Source organism: Aotus nancymaae, unplaced genomic scaffold (genome assembly GCF_030222135.1).
Source record: "Aotus nancymaae isolate 86718 unplaced genomic scaffold, 86718_ANA_hifiasm-v0.15.2.pri h1tg000029l, whole genome shotgun sequence".
In the NCBI taxonomy this organism is placed as follows: Eukaryota; Metazoa; Chordata; class Mammalia; order Primates; family Aotidae; genus Aotus; species Aotus nancymaae.
The window spans coordinates 8040488-8060276 of NW_026988442.1; the positions used below are offsets into that span (position 1 = coordinate 8040488).

A 19789-nucleotide genomic window follows, 5' to 3' on the forward strand; every position below is an offset into this window, starting at 1 on the left:
AAGCAGCCCCCGAGACGGGATCCTTCTCTCTAGAGCTGGCAAGCCCTGGGGAGCCAGCTGCACTGGGAGCTCCTGGCTGTCCTTCCTGTTCTCCTCTCGCAGGTCCAGCACCTCCGCAGCCACTTCCTCCTGTGGAGCAGGTACTCCCCTGGAGCATTAGGAGAGGGGCTGGGCTGAAGCTGGCTGAGCGGGCTGCGGGCGGGGGTGGAGGGAGTGCATCTAGGTGTGAGTGCTGGACCCCAAACCAGTCCAAGTCCAAGGCACCAATCAAAGCTGGACTCAACCCTTCCACTACCCCACATCCTTCCAACCTGCATCCCAATACCAGTCCTGAGCACCGTCCTGCTCTGACCCTGCCTCAGCCCCCACTCCAGCCCCTCTTCCACCCTTACCTCACCCTCACCTCACTGCTCCCCAACCCCAACCATTTACTCACTTCATCCAATCCCAACCAACCAAACTGCAGCTCCAACTCTATTACCTTTATCTCAACCCAGCCTCGACCGTATCTTAACCATCACCTGCACCGACTCCTACCTTCACCCTTACCCTCACCCGTCACTCAACCTCAAGGTCCACTCCAATCCCAGCCTTAATTTGCTTCCAGAATTCCAACCTAACCATCGCCCTGACCCCAGCCCCAGCCCAGCCCAGTGATATTTCTCTTTACTCTAACCCCAGCCCCGTTCCACTTCATCCATCGCCACTTGGTCCGTTTACAGGAGGGCTTCTGGTGCTGTCCAGCACTGTTCGGGGAGTGGCTGCTCCAGCCAGGAACTTTTAGAGCCAGATTAAGGAATGAAGTGTGAAATTTCTACTGCCCATGGCAAAGCCAATAGACATTAGTTATGGATTCTATGGCTCTGAGAATTAAAAATTTGGCCTATGATTGGGGATTTCCACTATTTTGACTGTAATCTGCTCCAGAAATTGCCCGTTTATACCCTGACTCCCTATCTGTGGGCCAGCATGCTCCAGCTGGCCATGCCACCCTGTGTCCTTCCTTCTCCAGCCCAATGGGGAAGTTGGGGAGAAGCCTTGGTGTCAGGAAACAGAAACTGTGCCAGGGCCCTTTTGTCTACAGGGAAACTGCCTCTGCCCGTTCTTCCCCAGTTGAACTTGGCCTCTGGGATCGGAGGTCAGGGACTTGGGGCCCCAGCCCACCCTCCAAGTCCTCCTGAGGCACTTGGTCTCAAATAGGCAGCAAATGTGAGTGCCCATGGTATACCAGGTACACCAAGCCACCCTGATGCAACACATACCAATTCTAAGAGTGGGGATTTAAAATCCTGTCTTCAGAGTACCCAGGACTTGGAGACCCAAGGATGAACCTCAGGAAATTCCTCTCTGAGGGACAAGAATGTCCAAAAGAGTCACTGCCCAACGGAGGGATGGTTCCGGGCTGCGGAGCTGCTCCCTATTCCTGGTACACCGCTCCCTACCCTGGGACCTGCAATCCCTCTTGCCACCTAGCCTGGCTAGGTGGCACCTAGCCATCCCTAGCCACCACCATGCCTGGCTAATTTTTGTGTTTTTAGTAGAGATAAGGTTTCACTATGTTGGTCAGGCTGGTCTTGAACTCCTGACCTCAGTGATCCGCCCACTTCGGCCTCCCAAAATGCTGGGATTACAGGAGTGAGCCACTGCACCCAGCCTAACACCAGGCTTTCAAACAGGGACAGGTCTTCTTTCTGGAGCTGTCCCTGCTCTTTCTCTTTCCAGAACAGTTATCTGGGCAGACACTGGTTTTTGTGGTAGAACAGGCTGAGCCAACAGGGGGGACTCTGGCGGGGCTGACCCCTTAGGGGTTAGGGCTGGGCTAAACATAGGTGGCCTCTGCATAATGTGATTGGATTGGTCCTGGAAAGGGTCCTACCCCGTGCCCTGTTCTGGGATCAGTGTATCCAGAACCCCACCATTCTTCCATCGGGTTCACGATTGCCCTTTTTGGGACCCCAAATGGAAAGAACAGGGGATCTGGGACAAGATAGCTGTCCTGGCCATAGCGGAGCTGACCCTGACATCCCCTGTGGCCAGGGACACATCTGACCCCCAGTGTGCCCAGCAGGCTGCTTTTCTTCACTGTGAGGTGTCCGGGTCCCAGGGCCCCACCTACACCATTTTCCAGTGGCCAAGAACCTGGTGTGGAGGTTGTGGGTGCATCTTCCTGGAAGAGGAGGAAGCCTAAGACTTCCCAGAGAACTGGAGGCGAGCCCTTGGGTGTCCACAAATGACCAGACTGGTCTGCTCCAGCAGCCCTGAAAGAGGGCTAGGTCCCCTGGGGAGCAGTGTCCTTCCTGTGCCCATCCAGCCCTGTGCTGTGCTCCCTGCCGGGGCGCCCCTTCTGCTTTCTGCACGGGGCTAAGTCCCACCCGGTCAGCCTGGCCGGCCCTGGGCCTTGGCTCAGCCGCTTCCCAGGTGTGGTCCTTGGTAGTGATCGGGATCTGCTGAGCCCAGCCCCTGAGGCAGATGGGCTGGGGGCTGGGCGGTCATGAGTTTCCTGTCCCCACTTCTGGCCTCCTGTTCACTTGGCCAAGTCAGCATTTAGGACCGGGAGGACTGCAAAGTTGGTGACATGGGTGTGTATGTGGTGAAATATATATAATATAAAATTTACTGTTTTAACTTCTTTACGTGTACAACCCATGGCATTAAGTACATTTGCAATATTGTGTAACCATCACCACTGTCTATTTCCAGAACTTTTTCATGATCTGAAACAGAGACTCAGCAACATTAAACATTAACTTCCCCTCCCCCCAGCCCCTGGTCATCTCTATTCTACTTTCTTTCTCTATGGATGTGCCTAGTCTAGATATTTCATGTAATTGGAATCCTACGATATTTGCCGTTTTGTGTCTGGCTGATTTCACTGATCATGTTTTCAAGGTTCACGTGTGTTAGAATCCATTCCTTCTATGGCCAATTGTGTGTACATACCACATTTTGTTTATCCACGTCCATTCATTGATGGACACTCGACCCGTTTCCACCTTTTAGTGCAATAGCGCTGCCGTGAACATTGGTGTACTCTGTTAGAGTACTTTCCTCTTGGGTATATACCAAGGAGTGGAATTGCTGGATCATAAAGTAATTCTATGTTGACTTTTTGAGGAATGGCCAAATTGTTTTCCACAGTGACTGAACCATTTTATATTCCCACCAGCAATACACAAGAATTTCAATTCCTCCACATCCTCACCAACGTGTATTGTTTTCTGTGTTGCTTTGTTTGTTTGTGAATAGCCATTTGATGGATGTGAAGTGGTATCTCGCCGCGGTTTTGATTTGCATTTCCTAATGCCTAGTGATGCTGAGCATCTTTTCATGTCCTTATTAGCCAGTTGTATATCTTCTTTGGAGAAATGTTTACTCAAGTGTTTTGCCTATTTTTGGAGTCGGGTTTCTTGTTTTTTTCTTGTTGTTGTCAATCGGAATTCTTTATCTATTCTGGATATTAATCCCTTATCAGCTAAATGATTTACAAATATTTTCTCCCATTCTGTGGGTCGTCCTTTTATTCACTCTCTAGATAGTGTCCTTTGATACATATACATTGTTGTTTGCTTTTTTGGGACAGGGTCTCACTCTGTCGCCCAGGCTAGAGTGCAGTTGTGTGATCACGGCTCACTGCAGCCTCGACCCCCACCCCTGAGCTCAAGCAATCTTTCCACTTCAGCCTCCAGGGTAGCTTGAACCACAGGTCTGTGCCACCATGCCCGGCTAATTTTTAAATTTTTCGTAGAGACAGAGTCTTGCAGTGTTGTCCAGGCTGGTCTCAAACTCCTGGGCTAAAGGGATCCTCCTGCCTCAGCCTCTCAAAGTGTTGAGTTCACAGGCGTGAGCCACTGTGTCTGGCCAAGTTTTAAATTTTGATGAAGTCAAACTTACCTATTTTTTTCCTGCACTGTTAATTTCATACTTAAGAAAGCATTACCTAGTCCAAGGTCATAGAGACTTTCACCTGTGTTGCCTTCTAAGAGTTTTATAATTTTAGTTGTATGTGTTTCTGGCATCTCTTCCTTTTGGACTCAGGTCTGTGGTACCCCTTAGACACTCCTGACTGGGGCACTCCATGGTTGAGGGCTGGCCTATTTGGATATGGTACACACAGGCATTGAACTCATGTTTGTGGGGTATGTGTTCCACAGGACTCTCATGCCACCTGTCAAAACTAGACTTGCCCAGCCACCTCCCCACCCCAACTCTGAACCTCAACTCTGAACCCCTAAAGACCTCAGCCCTCTCTTAGTCACTAAGGGGTTTGCTGAATGCCTGATGGGCTCTGCACTGCTATCTTCAGTGCTGGGTCCTGAGAAATGGGCTCTCACAAGCTGTAAAAACAAGGCAAGGACAGAGATAGTGCTGGGGTGGCTACGGGAACCTCAAAGGGGAAGTACCAGCTGGAAGCCAAATTCATGCTTCACCTTGAAGGTTGAATAACGTTTCAATAGGCAAAGATTATTTGAGGCAGAAATAGGCAGCTAGGGAGCCTGTGAGCAGACAGAACTGGCCCCAGAGTGGGTTTGTGGGGAGCAGGAAATGGGAATGGAGCTGGGGCAGGAAATGAGAACCTTTCACATCTCACAGGCAATGGGGAGCCACAGAAGGTTTGTGAGCAGGGGAGTGACTGTTAAAGGCAGCACTAGCTGGACACGGTGGCTCATACCTGTAATTCCAACACTATGGGAGGCCGAGGTGGGTGGATCATGAAGTCAGGAGCTCGAGACCAGCCTGGGCAACATGTTGAAAACCCATCTCTACTAAAAATACAAAATTTAGCCAGGTATGGTGGCATGAGCCTGTAATCCCAGCTACTCAGGAGGCCGAGGCAGGAGAATCGCTTGAACTAGGGAGGCAGAAGTTGCAGTGAGCCAAGATCACACCACTGCACTCCAGCCTGGGCAACAGAGCAAGACTCTGTCTCAAAACAAACAAACAAATAAATAAAAGAAAGGCCTATAGCTGGTAAGGCAGGTGGTGAGAGACGAGCTTCAGGAAGAAACCATCATTCTAGCTGGGTATCTTGGAGTGAGTCACTGGGCGTCTCTGGGCTCCAGTTCTTGTGGGTTTGGGTGGTGGGGAGGGGGCAGGGAAGTGGGGAAGAGGAAGAAGCAGCTGTTCATCTGCCCTAGATCCTTGAGGGGCTGGGAAAGCAGAACTTGGGATAGGGCCAAGGGATGCACGGGCTTTTCTGGGGCAGGCCACCAAGTGAGGGCACTCCTAGGCACAGCCGGAGCTGGGAACGTGGCCTCCTGACTGTCTCCTGCTGGCTGACCCAGAGGTCCTTAAGAGCCCTGCCCTCTTGTTGGGTTGGCCAGCAGAGGAGGTGGGGACGCAGGCTTGGACTCCCAGCAGGTGCTGGGGCTAAAGTGCCCAGAGGTGTCCCTGGAGGCCCCTGTGTGCCCAGCAGTGTGGTGTGTGCCACTCTCTTAGGCAACAGGAGCAGCACAAGAACCTGCCATGGGCTTCCTGCCGGAACTTCTCCTCCTGGCCTCGTTCTTCTCCCCAGGTGAGCTTTGCGGGCCTACTGCCTGTCTTCCAGGGCCCAGCCTGCAGATGTCCAGCCCTTGGCAGGTTGGACAATGCCTGGGTCACAGACTTGGTTGCTGAGGTCAGGGGAGGGCCCTGGGGGCAGTGGCCGGGAGCTGGGCAGGGAGCTGCCATCTGTCTTGGAGCCACCCTCCCAAACCTCTGAGCGGCCTCGGGCAGTGGACTATCCCCGGGGCACTGAGAAGCGTGGCTCTAAGCATGCATTTCTTGGGGCAGGGCAGAGTCTAGGAGCCCATCTGAGCACCTTCCCTGGGGGGATTGCAGGGCTCTGTGGCACCCTGAGGCCGGTATCAACCCCGTCTCTGTCCCCCTGCCATTCTTCCGCCAGGCCGGGCCTCATGGGGCGTCTCCAGCCCCCAGAACGTGCAGGGCGTGAAGGGGTCTTGCCTGCTCATCCCCTGCATCTTCAGCTTCCCTGCCGACGTGGCGGTGCCTGACGGCATCACGACCATCTGGTACTATGACTACTCGGGCCGGCAGTGGGTGGTGAGCCACTCGGCAGACCCCACGCGGGTGGAGGCCCAGTTCCGTGGCCGCGCCGAGTTCGTGGGGCACCCCGAGCACAGGGTGTGCAACCTGCTGCTGAAGGACCTGCGGCCCGAGGACTCCGGCTCCTACAACTTCCGCTTCGAGATCAGCGAAGGCAACCGCTGGTCAGATGTGAAAGGCACCTCGGTCACAGTGACAGGTGATAAGGGGGATGGCCTGGCTACGCCCGGGAGGGATTCCCAAGCTGCTTCTGGACGCTTAGGCTCTCAGCCCCAACCCTTGTCCTGACTCGAACCCCAGCCAGTCTCAGCTTCCATTCCAGCCCCGGCCTAAGCCCAGGCCTGGTTCTCCCTGGTATTCACTCGAGTGGGCCTGGGAGTAGAAAGCAGCCTTTCCTTCCCCTAAATGCCCCTCCCCAGGGCTCCCCTCAACTGGGGTTTCCAGGGCAAGGGGTCTGAGGGGTGGTGAAAAGGGTCGTGAACACTGCTGTCTCTGCCCGCAGAGGAACCCAGGGCACCCACCATCGCCTCCCCGGCTGAGCTTCTTGAGGGCACAGAGGTGGACTTGAACTGCTCCACCCCCTACATGTGCCTGCAGCAGCAAGTCAGCCTGCAGTGGCAAGGCCAGGACCCTGCTCGCTCTGTCACCTCCAGCAGCCATAAGTCTGAGCCCACCGGCGTCAGCCGCCTGGAGACCCTCCACATGGCTGTGTCCTGGCAGGACCATGGCCGAGTCCTGCACTGCCAGCTCTCAGTGGCCAGTCACAGCGCTCAGGCCAAGATTCACCTCCAAGTGAAGTGTGAGTTGACTGGGGACACAGCCTTGTGACTGAGCACATCTGTGGCTCCCTGATGGAAACCAGCCCCTCTCCAGCCCACAGAAACAGAGCCCTTGCTCCTGACGCAGAGCCAGGCTGCCCCTGGACCTCCAGGGTAGGGCAGTGGAGAGACTCCTGAGTCCCAAGAGCTTCGTTCAGTGCTTCCCTTCCACCTCCTACTGCTTCGAAGGGACTTGTCCTTGAGGCCAGGCTGGGCAGAGAAAGGGAGACGCAAAGGGTTGGGGAACAGGCACTCCCCTGCAGCCTCAGGGTTGCCAGCAGGTGTCCTGGTATGTCCCCCTCGCTGAAGGATGCTGGGGCGGTGGGGTTTATCTCTTTCCCACCTTAGGACTGCTCATGACTATGGTGATCAGGCTGTCACCCAGGCACAGCTATGCGTCAGTGGGGAGAAAGCCCGGGTTTCCATTGGTTATGCATTTTCCATCTCAAACAGGGCAGCCTGTTCTAGAACAAACGCTGCTCACAGGCATCTGGTTGCTGGCTCCACCACCCACCAGATGTGAAAACTTCTGGCAAGTTCCTTGTCTCCCAGAGCCTCTGTTTTTTTTCATGTCTGTGGTGAAGATAACAACAGATTGTTCTTGTCTCGTTGATTTATGATGAAAATTAAAGGGGATGGGCCGGGCACGGTGGCTCACGCCTGTCATCCCATCATTTTGGGAGGCTGAGGCGGATGGATCACTTGAGGCCAGGGGTTTGAAACCAGCTTGGCCAACATGGTAAAACCCATCTCTACTAAAAATACAAAAATTACCTGGGTGTGGTGGCACAGGCCTGTAATCCCAGTTACCGGGGAAGCTGAGGCACAAATGTTGCTTGAACCCAGGAGATGGAGTTGCAGTGAGCTGCGATTGTGCCACTGCACTCCAGCCTGGGTGACAGAGTGAGACTACGTCTCAAAAAAAGGAAGCAAACAAACAAAGAAAAACAAATAAAGGAGAGGTAAGGTATTTAGAAGAGAGCCTGGCACATATTAAACACTTGAGGCTGGATGCAGTGGCTCATGCCTGTAACCCCAGTGCTTTGGGAGGCCAAGAATTGCTTGAGGTCAGGAGTTCGAGACCAGCCTGGGCAACATAGTGAGACCCTGTCTCTACAAAAAATTAAAAAACAAAAACTAGCCGGATGTGGTGACTTACACCTGTAGTCCTAGCTCCTTGGGAGGCTGAGACAGGAGGATGGCTTGAGCCCAGGAGTTTCAGGTTGTAGTGAGCTATGACTGTGCCTCTGCACTGCAGCCTGGGTGACTGAGCCAGATGCTGTTTCTAAAAAAATAAGAATGAAACACTTGAATACACAGAGAGAGGCTTTGGAACAAGATTTAAGGAAATGTAGTTTCTTTGTATTGTTGGCCTCTTCCTTACAAACTGGGTAACTATTTTCAGAACTAGTTTGACGCTGCCTTTGGCCCCCTCCCACTAGGTGGTTGGTCCCTTACTAATAGCTTCCAGCAGGCCACTAAAGCGAGCAGTGGGGTACCCATGGCCCAGTGTGTGGAGCTCACCCCAAATACAGCAGGGGCAATGGACAGCATTGGGAAGCAGAAAACCACAGCTGGTGGAGTAGGCTGGACACCGGACCAAGCGTCCCGTGATCAGCTCTCAGTGGACAAGGAATGCATCAGGCGCAGGGGGTGGTGGGAAAGGGACGGACATGGGCAGACCCCACGTGCTCTGAGTGGAGATAGAAGGGGACTGCTGTTTTATCTGGGCAAACTTCCTTAGGGCGAAGCCTTGAAAAGGGATCAAGAAGTATGCCATCCCCTGCCCTCCCTGACACCTTACCCAATGCCCTCCACTGTGCCTTGCAGATGCCCCCAAGGGTGTGAAGATCCTCCTCAGCCCCTCAGGGAGGAATATCCTTCCAGGTGAGCTGGTCACACTCACCTGCCAGGTGAACAGCAGCTACCCTGCAGTCAGCTCCATTACCTGGCTCAAGGATGGGGTGCTCCTCCAGAGCAAGACTGGTGTGCTGCAGCTGTCCCAGGCAGCCTGGAGCGACGCTGGTGTCTACACCTGCCAAGCTGGGAATGGCGTGGGCTCTTCGGTCTCACCCCCCATCAGCCTCCACATCTTCAGTGAGTCCTTGGGAAGATTTCGTATTGGCCAGAGAATAGGGAGGGGCTCAGGCCTCAGGGGCAGAGGGGAGACAGGGAAGGGCGGAGCCAGCAGCCGGCATAACTCAGTGCTTCCTGGATGCAGGTGTGGAGTTCCAGCCCTGTCTTACCATGAGACAGGTGATGATACCCCCACAAAGGGTAGGGTGCCGGGGGATCCTGGCGAGCAGGACAGAGAGAGGCAGGGCACTCCCAGAGGCTCCACTGCAGCGGTGGGTGGCGGAGGATGTGCAGAGATTGAAGCTGATTGGTTGAGACCCAGGGACTGTGAGGAGCTGGGGCTGGAAGTCAGCTGGGACCCCCCAGCACCTCCTGTGCTGCCCTTGCAGTGGCTGAGGTCCAGGTGAGCCCAGCAGGTCCCATCCTAGAGAACCAGACAGTGACACTAAGCTGCAGTACACCCAACGAGGCACCCAGCGATCTCCGCTACAGCTGGTACAAGAACCACGTCCCGCTGGAGGATGCCCACTCCCCTACCCTCCGGCTGCACTCGGCCACCAGGGCTGATACCGGCTTCTACTTCTGCGAGGTGCAGAACGCCCAAGGCAGCGAGCGTTCAGGTGCTGTCAGCGTGATAGTCAACCGTAAGTGGCCAGGGTGAGGTGGCACTGGACACGGTCAGAGCAGGGCCACTTACCTGGAGGTGGCCTTGAGCTCAGGTCCCAGCTCTGCACACCTGGGCAAGGCTTTGACCTCCCTAGTTCCCTCCTATTTTATAAAAACTTTTTATTTTGGAAGTTTAAACTTATGAGCAAGAGAAAGACAAAGAATGATTATATACCTTTAACCTAGGCTTCCCATGTATTAACATTTTGGCACATTTGCTTTATCTGTCTTGCTTTCTACACAGACACACACACGCACATCCATGTACGTACATACATATAAATGTAAGGATATAGACTTCCATATATACATATGCACGTGTATGCACTTGTGTGTATGCACATCCGCTCTATGTGGACATGTGCACATATATATATGCACACTCTCTGTATATAGATGTGAATATGTTATCTATCTGTATATTCATTTATATATTTATATTCCTGACGTTACAAACCATGAGGCCTCTTTACCCCTAATTTCCTTTTTTTTTTTTTTTTTTTGTAGAGATGGGGTTTCACCATGTTGGCCAGGCTGGTCTCAAACTCCTGACCTTGTGATTCACCTGCCTCGGCCTCCCAAAGTGCTGGGATTACAGGCATGAGCCACCATGCCCAGCCTGTTTTACCCCTAAATTCCTAATATCATTCTCTTATGTAACCACGATGCAACGATCTGATCAGGAAATTTAGCATTGATAGAAGACTGTTTTTTTTGTTTTTTTTTTGAGACAGTCTTGTTCTGTCACCCAGGAGGGAGTGCAATGGCATGATCTCAGCTCACTGCAACCTCTGCCTCGCAGGCTCAAGCAATTCTCCTGCCTCAGCCTCTCGAGTAGCTGGGATTACAGGAACCTGCCATCATGCCTGGCTAATTTTTGTGCTTTTGTAGAAACAGGGTTTCACCGTGTTGGCCGGGCTGGTCTCAAACTCCTGACTTCAGGTGATCTGCCTGCCTCGGCCTCCCAAAGTGCTGGGATTAGATTGGTAAAATGTGAATATAGATTATAGCTTAGATAATAGTCTTCTATAATGTACTTAATACTGTCTTTTGTAACCATCCTTTTTCTGGTCCAGAATCCAATCCCAGATCACACATTGCATTGGGTCGTCGCATCTCTTCATTCTCCGTTAGTCTGGGACCGTTCCTCAGTCTTTCCTTGTCATTCTTGACATTGAAACTTGCAGCGTTCAGGCCTGCTGTTCTGTGGAGGTCCCTCAATCGGCATTTGCCTGACTCGAATGGTCTGGGACCATGCCCTCTGGGTGGGAAGGCCGAGGACGTGCTGCTATGCCCTGTCAGGAGGCACTCGGTGTCAGCCTGTCCCACTGCTGATGATGCTCAGTTTGGTCACCTGGCTGAGGTGCTGTCCGGTCAGTTTTCTCATCTTCGAAGTGGGGCTCCTATCCCCATTTGCAGGTGGCCTCGAGCACTGACTGGGACAACAGAGTGATGTGCCCAGCCCAAGGACAAAAGCATATTCAGCAGGCGCTCAGGCACTTTGGGATCGCCCCCTTCTCCCAGGGCATGGTGGGTCAAAGAGGTGCAGAGGTCATGGGCTGTATCAGGGTATCCAGGGAGTGCCCCTGTCAGAGGGTGACAGGCCTGCCTCTCGTCTCCACACAGACCCACCTCTCATCCCGGTCCTAACAGCCTTCCTGGAGACCCAGGCGGGGCTTATGGGCATCCTTCACTGCTCCGTGGTCAGTGAGCCCCTGTCCACACTGGTGCTGTCACATAGGGGTCATATCTTGGCCTCCACCTCTGGGGATGGCGATCACAGCCCACGCTTCAGCAGCACCTCTGGTCCCAACTCCCTGCGCCTGGAGATCCGAGACCTGGAAGAAGCTGACAGTGGGGAATACAAGTGCTCAGCCACCAACTCCCTTGGAAATGCAACCTCCACCCTGGACTTCCACGCCAATGGTAAGACAGGCGCCGGCAGCCAGGGAGAGTGGAGGGAGCCTGAGGAGGAGCCTACTCCAGCCCCTTCCTTCTAGAAGTCTAGTGGACTCGACGGCAGGGCTGAGCTAGCTGCCTAGGTAACATAAAAGACTGGGGCTATGCAGTCACTCAACTTCAGAGCTTCCTGAAAGTCAAGGCGAAAAGGGAAACACGGCAGGTCACATCATTCCTTTTGCAGATACCCTGATTCTAAACTTAGAGAGTCCCTCAGAAGTGTTCATTATTTTTTATTTATGAAACTTTGGGGGCAGGTTCTGTGCTAGCAGTCAGATGTGGGAAGACAAATAGTTAAGTAGGATCTTTCGGCTGGGTGCAGTGGCTCACGCCTGTAATCCCAGCATTTTGGGAGGCCGAGGCAGATGGATCACCAGAGGTGGGGAGTTCGAGATCAGACTGGCTAACATGGTAAAACCCCGTCTTTACTAAATATACAAAATTAGCTGGGCATGGTGGCACATGTCTGTAATCCCAACTACTCAGGAGTCTGAGGCAGGAGAATCGCTCGAACCTGGGAGGCAGAGGTTGCAGTGAGCCGGGATCGTGCCACCGCACTCCAGCCTGAGTAAGAGAGCGAGACTTGGTCTCCCAAAAAAAAAAAATTGTTTGAGATGGAGTCTCACTGTGTTGCCCAGGCTGGTCTGGAACTCCTGGCCTCAAACGATGCTTCTGACTCAGTCTCCCACAGTGCTGAGATTACAGGCTTGAGCTACCATGCCCCCACAAGCCAGGTGCTGGACATAAGCCTGGGCTCTGGCTCTGGATCCTTTTTTTCTTTCTTTTTTGAAACCATTACATCTGAGAGTCTCTGAATCCTTAACCAGGCTGCAGCCAGCTCCCACCTATAGATCTGACTTTGCATTCAAAGGCAAACCCTCCTGACCCACCACAAAGCCTGGAGCTACCTACAGTAGTGCAGGGAGAGGAGAACCCTGAGGGCTTTCTGCATAGGGCAGCATGGAGGGTCGGGAGGCGGGACCCCTCCCAGCCTCTCCCTCTCCCCGCAGCCGCCCGCCTCCTCATCAGCCCGGCAGCAGAGGTGATGGAAGGACAGGCAGTGACACTGAGCTGCAGAAGCGGCCTGCGCCCCACGCCTGATGCCCGCTTCTCCTGGTACCTGAACGGAGCCCTGCTTCACGAAGGCCCCAGCAGCAGCCTCCTGCTCCCTGCGGCCTCCAGCACTGACGCCGGCTCATACCACTGCCAGGCCCAGGACGGCCACAGTACCAGCGGCCCCTCCTCGCCAGCCGTCCTCACTGTGCTCTGTGAGCAGCCACCGCCAGCTGCAGCCTCATGCCAGGACTCACCAGCCTCCAGGCCCCTCCACCCCACCTCCTCCCTAACCCTGCCCTGCCCTGCCCCAGGGTCTGTATCAGGAGGTCTGGGTCATAGGCCTGGCCGTGATGGGCCTCTCCCCCTGGGGCTGAAGTTTAGGGAATGAGGCTAGGGCCTTCTCTACCTTCCCACATCTTTACCCTCCAATCCCAGCCCTGTGGGCTCCTCTACCCCAGCCTCAAACCCAGCATGGGCACCATGTCCGTGCTTTGTCCTCATGGGTGAGCCCCGGACATTACACTCTTCTGTTTGTGCACCTGCCCCACAGGCTGCGCTGGGCTCCCATAGACACCAAGGCAGAGCTCCGCAGCACAGGGACAGATGGCCCCTCTGCATCCACCAAGCGGGGCGGCTCCTATGAGATCAAGGGCCTGATTCCAGAGGCTTCCTCTGACACGTGTGTGCTGGAGCCATGTCCTGGGACTGTCAGAGGGCAGCCGCCTCTGCAAGCTTTTCTGGTGTCTGCGTGAAATCACCTGGGGGCCTTGCCTGGTGCCTCTCTTTCGGCCACCTGTCTCCAGAAGCCTTTAGGAAGAGGCCATTCTATGCATTAGCTAATATCAAGGGAGCTGGCTTGGAGATCAGAGATAAGATGCAGGGCAGATCTTGAGGAGAGGCTCCGTGGTCAGGGATTGGGTGCAGGGCGGGAAGAGAGCATGACCCCAAGGGATTGCTAGGTGGGCACCCTGCTCAGCAGCAGATGGGACTCTTGCAAGGTGGCAGCCAGCCCATACGGCACCTCTGTCTGCACTAGAAGATGGTGCTCCTTCCTCTGGGAAGACTCAGCATCAGGGCACAGCCTAGCTTGAGGAGCATGAGCTGAGTTCCACCCACTCTGGTCTGGCTGCTCTTGTGCAGTGCACAATCTGCACAGCTGTTTGGGGCAGCCCTCGGGACCCACCTTTGTCCAGTGTATTCTGGGAGCCTAGCCAGGCTTGTGGGGCCTGGCAGCGACCATGGGATGAGTGTCCCTGTTCTTCCTCCCTGCAGACCCCCCTCGCCAACCAATATTCACCACCAGGCTGGACCTCGATGCCGCTGGAGCCGGGGCTGGACGGCGAGGCCTCCTTTTGTGCCGTGTGGACAGCGATCCCCCAGCCCAGCTGCAGCTGCTCCACAAGGACCGCGTGGTGGCCACTTCCCTGCCGTCAGGGGGTGGCTGCAGCACCTGTGGGGGCTGTTCCCCACGAATGAAGGTCAGCAAAGCCCCCAACTTGCTGCGCATGGAGATTCACAACCCTTTGCTGGAGGAGGAGGGCTTGTACCTCTGTGAGGCCAGCAATGCCCTGGGCAACGCCTCTGCCTCTGCCACCTTCAATGGCCAGGGTGAGTCAGGCAGGGAATGGGTGGCTTGTGGGCAGGGCTGGAGCTCTGGATGGTTCTGCTCCGAGGAGGATCTAATCAGGTAAAACCACTCTGTGCAGCAGTGGGGCCCCTCGCTGCGCTCTCCACATTCAAGAAGGGCAGAGCTGCTCCTTCTGTGCTCGCTGTTCAGGCCGGGGACAGGTGACACAGCTGGTCTATGAGGAAGGGCTTCCAGCTAGGACAGTTGGACTGCCTTGTCCTCCTTCCCTGTGCTGCACCCCTCTCTGCCCAGGGCTCCCGCAGTCCCCAGGACCCACTTCTCCTAGGCTCCCTGTGAGCTGGCTTGCTTTTCTCCCCCAGCCTGTGGGCACCCCAGGGGGCCTCCTTCCTGTTCCTTCCAGGCTGGGTGGTTGGACCTCCGGGTCCTCCAGGCCGGGGCTGGTCAGTGAGCCTGTGCTGCCTGCTCTCCAGCCACTGTCCTGGTCATTGCACCGTCACACACGCTGCGGGAGGGCACAGAGGCCAACTTGACTTGCAACGTGAGCCGGGAAGCCGCCGGCAGCCCTGCCAACTTCTCCTGGTTCCGAAATGGGGTGCTGTGGGCCCAGGGTCCCCTGGAGACCATGACGCTGCTGCCCGTGGCCAGGACCGATGCTGCCCTCTACACCTGCCGCATCCTCGCCGAGGCTGGCACCCAGCTCTCCACTCCCGTGCTCCTGAATGTACTCTGTGGGTGACTGGCAAGGGCAGCCTGGGGACTTGGAGGGTGGAGGGGTGGTCTGGGGAGAAGCAGGGGCTGGGCTGGGATTTGGGAGGAAAGAGCGTGGCTTGGGCTGTGTGTGTGGCAGGGAGTGGGGGACATAGCGTGGCAGTTGTAATGTGGTGAGCTGGGCTGGGGTGGCCTCAACTCCCTCTGTTCCTGCAGATCCCCCAGACCCTCCAAAGCTGTCAGCCCTCCTAGACGTGGGCCAGGGCCACATGGCTGTGTTTGTCTGCACTGTGGATAGCCACCCCCTGGCCCTGCTGGCCCTTTTCCACGGGGAGCACCTCCTGACCACCAGCCTGGGTCCCCAGCTCCCATCCCAAGGCCGGCTCCGGGCTAAGGCTGAGGCCAACTCCCTGCAGTTAGAGGTCCGAGAATTGGGCCTTGGGGACTCTGGCAGCTACCGCTGTGAGGCCACAAATATTCTTGGATCAGCCAACACTTCAGTCTTCTTCCAGGTCCGAGGTGAGTGTCAGTCTTCTGAAGATATGGTAGACTCTGATGCCCTGGGGGCTACTCTGGTCAGACTTTGGGCTGGATACTGTGAATTTTGTGCAGCAATGTGTCTTTTTTCAGCACTGGTAAGGGCAGTTTCCAGCCTGCATAGCAGAAAACCTCCCTTTGCCTCCAGCTAGATATTTTCACCTGTAATAACTGCAGCAGCCACTAGGAGGCAATAGCAATTCACAAGGTTGCTTGGTGGGAGCACTTTCTGATGTAATTTATTTTGTGATCATATAATTTTGTTACATAGTAAACATTCTCATACAAAACCTAATACATATGTATATTATGCATATATGTTTATGTGTGAGTATACACACATACAAATATACATTATATGCTTACATATAATATACTCATAGTCTTCATGTATATACGTGTGTGTGTGTGTGTGTGTGTGTGTGTGTGTAGTCTCTATAAAAATCCTCCCTCAGGCCAGGCACGTGGCTCACACCTGTAATCCCAGCACTTTGGGAGGCCAAAGCAAGCAGATCACTAGGTCAGGAGTTCAAGACCAACCTGGCCAACACTCTACTAAAAATACAAACATTAGCCAGGTGTGGTGGTGGGCACCTGTAATCCCAGCTACTCGGGAGGCTGAGGGAGGAGAATCATTTGAACCTGGGAGGCAGAGGTTTCAGTGAGCTGAAATTGCACCACTTCACTCTAGCCTGGATGACAGAGCGAGACTCCATCTCAAAAAAAAAAAAAACTCCCTAAACAAATAAACCAGGAAAAAGGAAAGATAATATCTATAATGCAAAAGTGAAAGAAAAATGTGTGCTGCTTCTCCCACAGTGACCAACAGCACCAATTTTGGGACATTTACTGTGAGCCTCAGTTCTGTGTATCTTTTCTTACCACCTCCATTTCACAGGGAGAAATTGAAGGTTAGAGTTTTAGGAGCTTTTCCCCAGCCACATGACCCTGCTAGCTGTGGTCGCAGGCATGGTCTATGCTCTTGCTGAGCATTCCAGTTGCCCCTCCATCTCACCCAGCACCCTGGGGTTCTCCTGCTTCAGACCCAGGGGCAACTGAGGAGCTGCCCTTTGCCTGATCCCCGGTTCCTGTGCTCTTGCGGCCTGGAGTCCGGATGCAGGGCCAGCCGGGCAAGGGCGCTCAAGATCACGTAGCTGCTAAGATTCCCTTCCAAGCCCTCCTTCACCCATGCTGAGTCCAGCTCCTGGTCAGGATGGTGGCCCTGGGATTATCTAAATCGCTCACTTTTCAGTGCTTTATGGGTTGAACCAACATTTGTCAGGAGCTAACACATGCAGGCGCAGTGCCTGGAACTGGGGTCACAGGTCATACAAGTACACAAGTCCAGTGCCTATAAGGCTTACGCACTGGTAGGCAAGATATGACTGATACAGTAAAACCATCCCACCAGGTGGGGGTAGGCAAATGCCAGGATGGAGCCTGTGCAGGAGAGTGGGGAGCAGGAGGGGCCAGGGCATGGGGCTGAGTGGGCCCTGCGGTGGTCTGGAAGGGGGCTGTGGCTCCAACACATGGGGCTGGTGTGTAGTCCTGGGTGGACATGCAGGTAGTTCCGGACTGTGGGAGGTGTGGTGGAGAGCCCTCACCTGCTCTTGGTTTTCCTCTGCAGGAGCCTGGGTCCAGGTGTCACCATCACCTGAGCTCCAAGAGGGCCAGGCTGTGGTCCTGAGCTGCCAGGTGCCCACAGGAGTCCCAGAGGGAACCTCATATCACTGGTATCGGGATGGCCAGCCCCTCCAGGAGCCGACCTCAGCCACGCTCCGATTTGCAGCCATAACTTTGACACAAGCTGGGGCCTATCATTGCCAAGCTCAGGGCCCAGACTCAGCCATCACGAGCCTTGCCGCACCCGTCAGCCTCCACGTGTCCTGTAAGGACTTTTATCCCGTCCAGGTGTGGGGGAAGGAATGCCGTCCCCTGGTCCTGGGCTTTGCCACATGACAGAGCCCTGGATGAGGGACCGTCTGGCTAGGTGCTGACACTCCCCACCTTGTGTAGACGCCCCACGCCAGGTCACACTCACTACCCTGATGGACACAGGCCCTGGGCGGCTGGGCCTCATCCTATGCCGTGTGAACAGCGACCCTCCAGCCCAGCTGCGGCTGCTCCACGGGGACCGCCTCGTGGCCTCCACCCTACAAGGCATGGGGGGACCTGGAGGCGGCTCTCCCAGGCTGCAGGTGGCTGCTGCCCCCAACACACTGCGCCTGGAGATCCACGAGGCGATGCTGGAGGATGAGGGCGTCTACACCTGTGAGGCCTCCAACACCCTAGGCCAGGCCTCGGCCTCTGCCAACTTTGATGCTCAGGGTCAGTGTGTGTGTGTGTGCGTGTGTGTGTGTGCACGCGCGCGCGCACGCACGCGTGCATGCACATGTGTATGTGTGCATCTCCTTTAAAAGAGGAGAGGAGATGGGAGAGGGCTCTAGAAGCCTGGGAGCATAGGAATAGTCCCCATTTCCACCCTTCCTAAGAGTGGTGGACTCCAAACTTGAGTTTCACACAAGAACCTTTTTTAAACACCAGATTTACATGTGTGCCCAGTGGATAAAACTAAACAGGGAATTTCAGGGGAAAGTGCAGCAGGGGAGGGGAGGTCTGTGGTCTCTCCATTTGCCCCCCACCAGGGTCAGGGAGGGGCTCAGGGCCCTCCAGGGCTCTGTGGAACTCCACTTGGGACCACTCAGGAGCCAGTGGGCTGTTCCAAGCGTGACCCCTGAGCCTCATTTATAGGTGGGCCACCTGAGGCTCCCAGAGGCCAAGAGGCTCCCCAGCAGTAAGGGCAGCTCACTCACACAGAGACAGACGGCTTGCTGTACACAGCCTTAAGACCCTGGCTGATGTCCTGTGCCCTCCCTCTCCCCAGCTGTGAATGTGCAGGTGTGGCCTGGGGCCGCTGTGCAGGAGGGGCAGCTGGTGAACCTGACCTGCCTTGTGTGGACCACTCGCCCGGCCCAGCTCACCTACACGTGGTACCAGGATGGGCAGCAGCGCCTGGGTGCCCAGTCCATCCTCCTGCCCAACGTCACGGTCAGGGATGCTGCCTCCTACCGCTGTGGTGTGGGTCCTTCTGGTCAGGCACCCCGCCTCTCCAGACCAATCACCTTGGACGTCCTCTGTGAGTCTGGTTGGATGCATGGTGGGGCTGGCAGGAATGTCAGCAACCCACAGGGATCTGAGCATGGCCGGAACCCTACAAGTGTCCAGTGGGGAACTAGGTACCTAGCTAGCTAGCGGAGCACGGGAAAAGGGGCATTAGAGTAGGGGGCACTTGGTTGAGTCCTGTTTGGGCAGAGGAGCAGTACCCCAGATTGGGTGGTCGGGAGCCATTGGGGTGGGGAGCCAGGGACCTTCTGAGTTTGAATGCCACCTGCAAACTGGCCTTCTGCAGGCTGTGACTCTGTGTAAGCCTTTCATGCCCTGCAGACGCACCCCGCGACCTGCGCCTGACCTACCTCCTGGAGAGCCGTGGTGGGCAGCTGGCCCTGGTACTGTGCACTGTGGATAGCCGCCCACCTGCCCAGCTGGCCCTCAGCCACGCCGGCCACCTCCTGGCCTCCTCGACAGCAGCCTCTGTCCCCAACACCCTGCGCCTGGAGCTGCGGGAGCCACAGCCCAGTGACGAGGGTTTCTACAGCTGCTCTGCCCGCAGCCCTCTGGGCCAGGCCAACACATCCCTGGAGCTGCGGCTAGAGGGTAAGGCAGGGCCCAGGCCAAGCCCACTGAGATGGAAGCCCACTGTGGTGTCTGGCTGGGCCCAGCTGATCATGGCCTCCTTGGTACAGGTGTGCGGGTGATCCTGGCTCCAGAGGCTACTGTGCCCGAGGGTACCCCCATCACAGTGACTTGTGAGGACCCTTCTGCCCTCCCACCCACCCTCTATGCCTGGTACCACAATGGTCGTTGGCTGCAGGAGGGCCCAGCTGCTTCGATTTCATTCCCGGTGGCCATGCGGGCTCATGCAGGCGCCTACTCCTGCCAGGCCCAGGATGCCCAGGGCACCCGCAGCTCCCGTCCTGCTGCCCTGCAAGTCCTCTGTGAGCAAGGGGTCCTTGGCTAGGGCTGCCCAGGAGGAGGGTGGTGGAGGGCACTTCTAGGCTCTTGTGGGAGTGGGCATAGAATTGCAGTGGGCCCAGGAATGGGCAGTTGGGGAAAGAGAATGTAGGTGCTGGAGAAAGAGACTCAGCTCTACAAGCCCTGCCTGGCACTCTGCCCACAGGCCTCCTGGGAAAGTGTCACTTCTAGGAAGTGGCCATTGGTCCAGAGGCTTCAGCCTGGCCAACCCCAGGCAGCTGGGCAATGGGCAGTAGCGGGTGCCTAA

The 19789-nt window shown here is 55.5% G+C and overlaps 1 protein-coding gene across 6 annotated transcripts in view; it reads left to right on the plus strand.

Moving 5' to 3' along the window:
• The window catches only part of SIGLEC1 (sialic acid binding Ig like lectin 1), a 25815-nt gene continuing 6026 nt past the window's right edge, over positions 1 to 19789 (plus strand). For 4 of the 6 annotated variants that reach the window (XR_010344512.1, XM_012455362.3, XM_012455364.3 and 1 more), the window contains exons 1-15: positions 5122 to 5512; positions 5882 to 6241; positions 6545 to 6841; positions 8691 to 8957; positions 9326 to 9580; positions 11229 to 11528; positions 12572 to 12829; positions 13890 to 14225; positions 14676 to 14933; positions 15130 to 15432; positions 17078 to 17338; positions 17467 to 17778; positions 18335 to 18586; positions 18895 to 19164; positions 19254 to 19505. Coding sequence is in view for 5 of the 6 variants with exons in the window: in XM_012455362.3 (XP_012310785.2) it covers positions 5464 to 5512; positions 5882 to 6241; positions 6545 to 6841; positions 8691 to 8957; positions 9326 to 9580; positions 11229 to 11528; positions 12572 to 12829; positions 13890 to 14225; positions 14676 to 14933; positions 15130 to 15432; positions 17078 to 17338; positions 17467 to 17778; positions 18335 to 18586; positions 18895 to 19164; positions 19254 to 19505 (4030 nt within the window). In the remaining variant the exon portion in view is untranslated. Of the gene's footprint in view, positions 141 to 5121; positions 5513 to 5881; positions 6242 to 6544; positions 6842 to 7024; positions 7150 to 8690; positions 8958 to 9325; positions 9581 to 11228; positions 11529 to 12571; positions 12830 to 13889; positions 14226 to 14675; positions 14934 to 15129; positions 15433 to 17077; positions 17339 to 17466; positions 17779 to 18334; positions 18587 to 18894; positions 19165 to 19253; positions 19506 to 19789 lie in introns of those variants that run through there. The other 2 variants (XM_012455361.3, XM_064382271.1) reach the window with 2 other exon arrangements.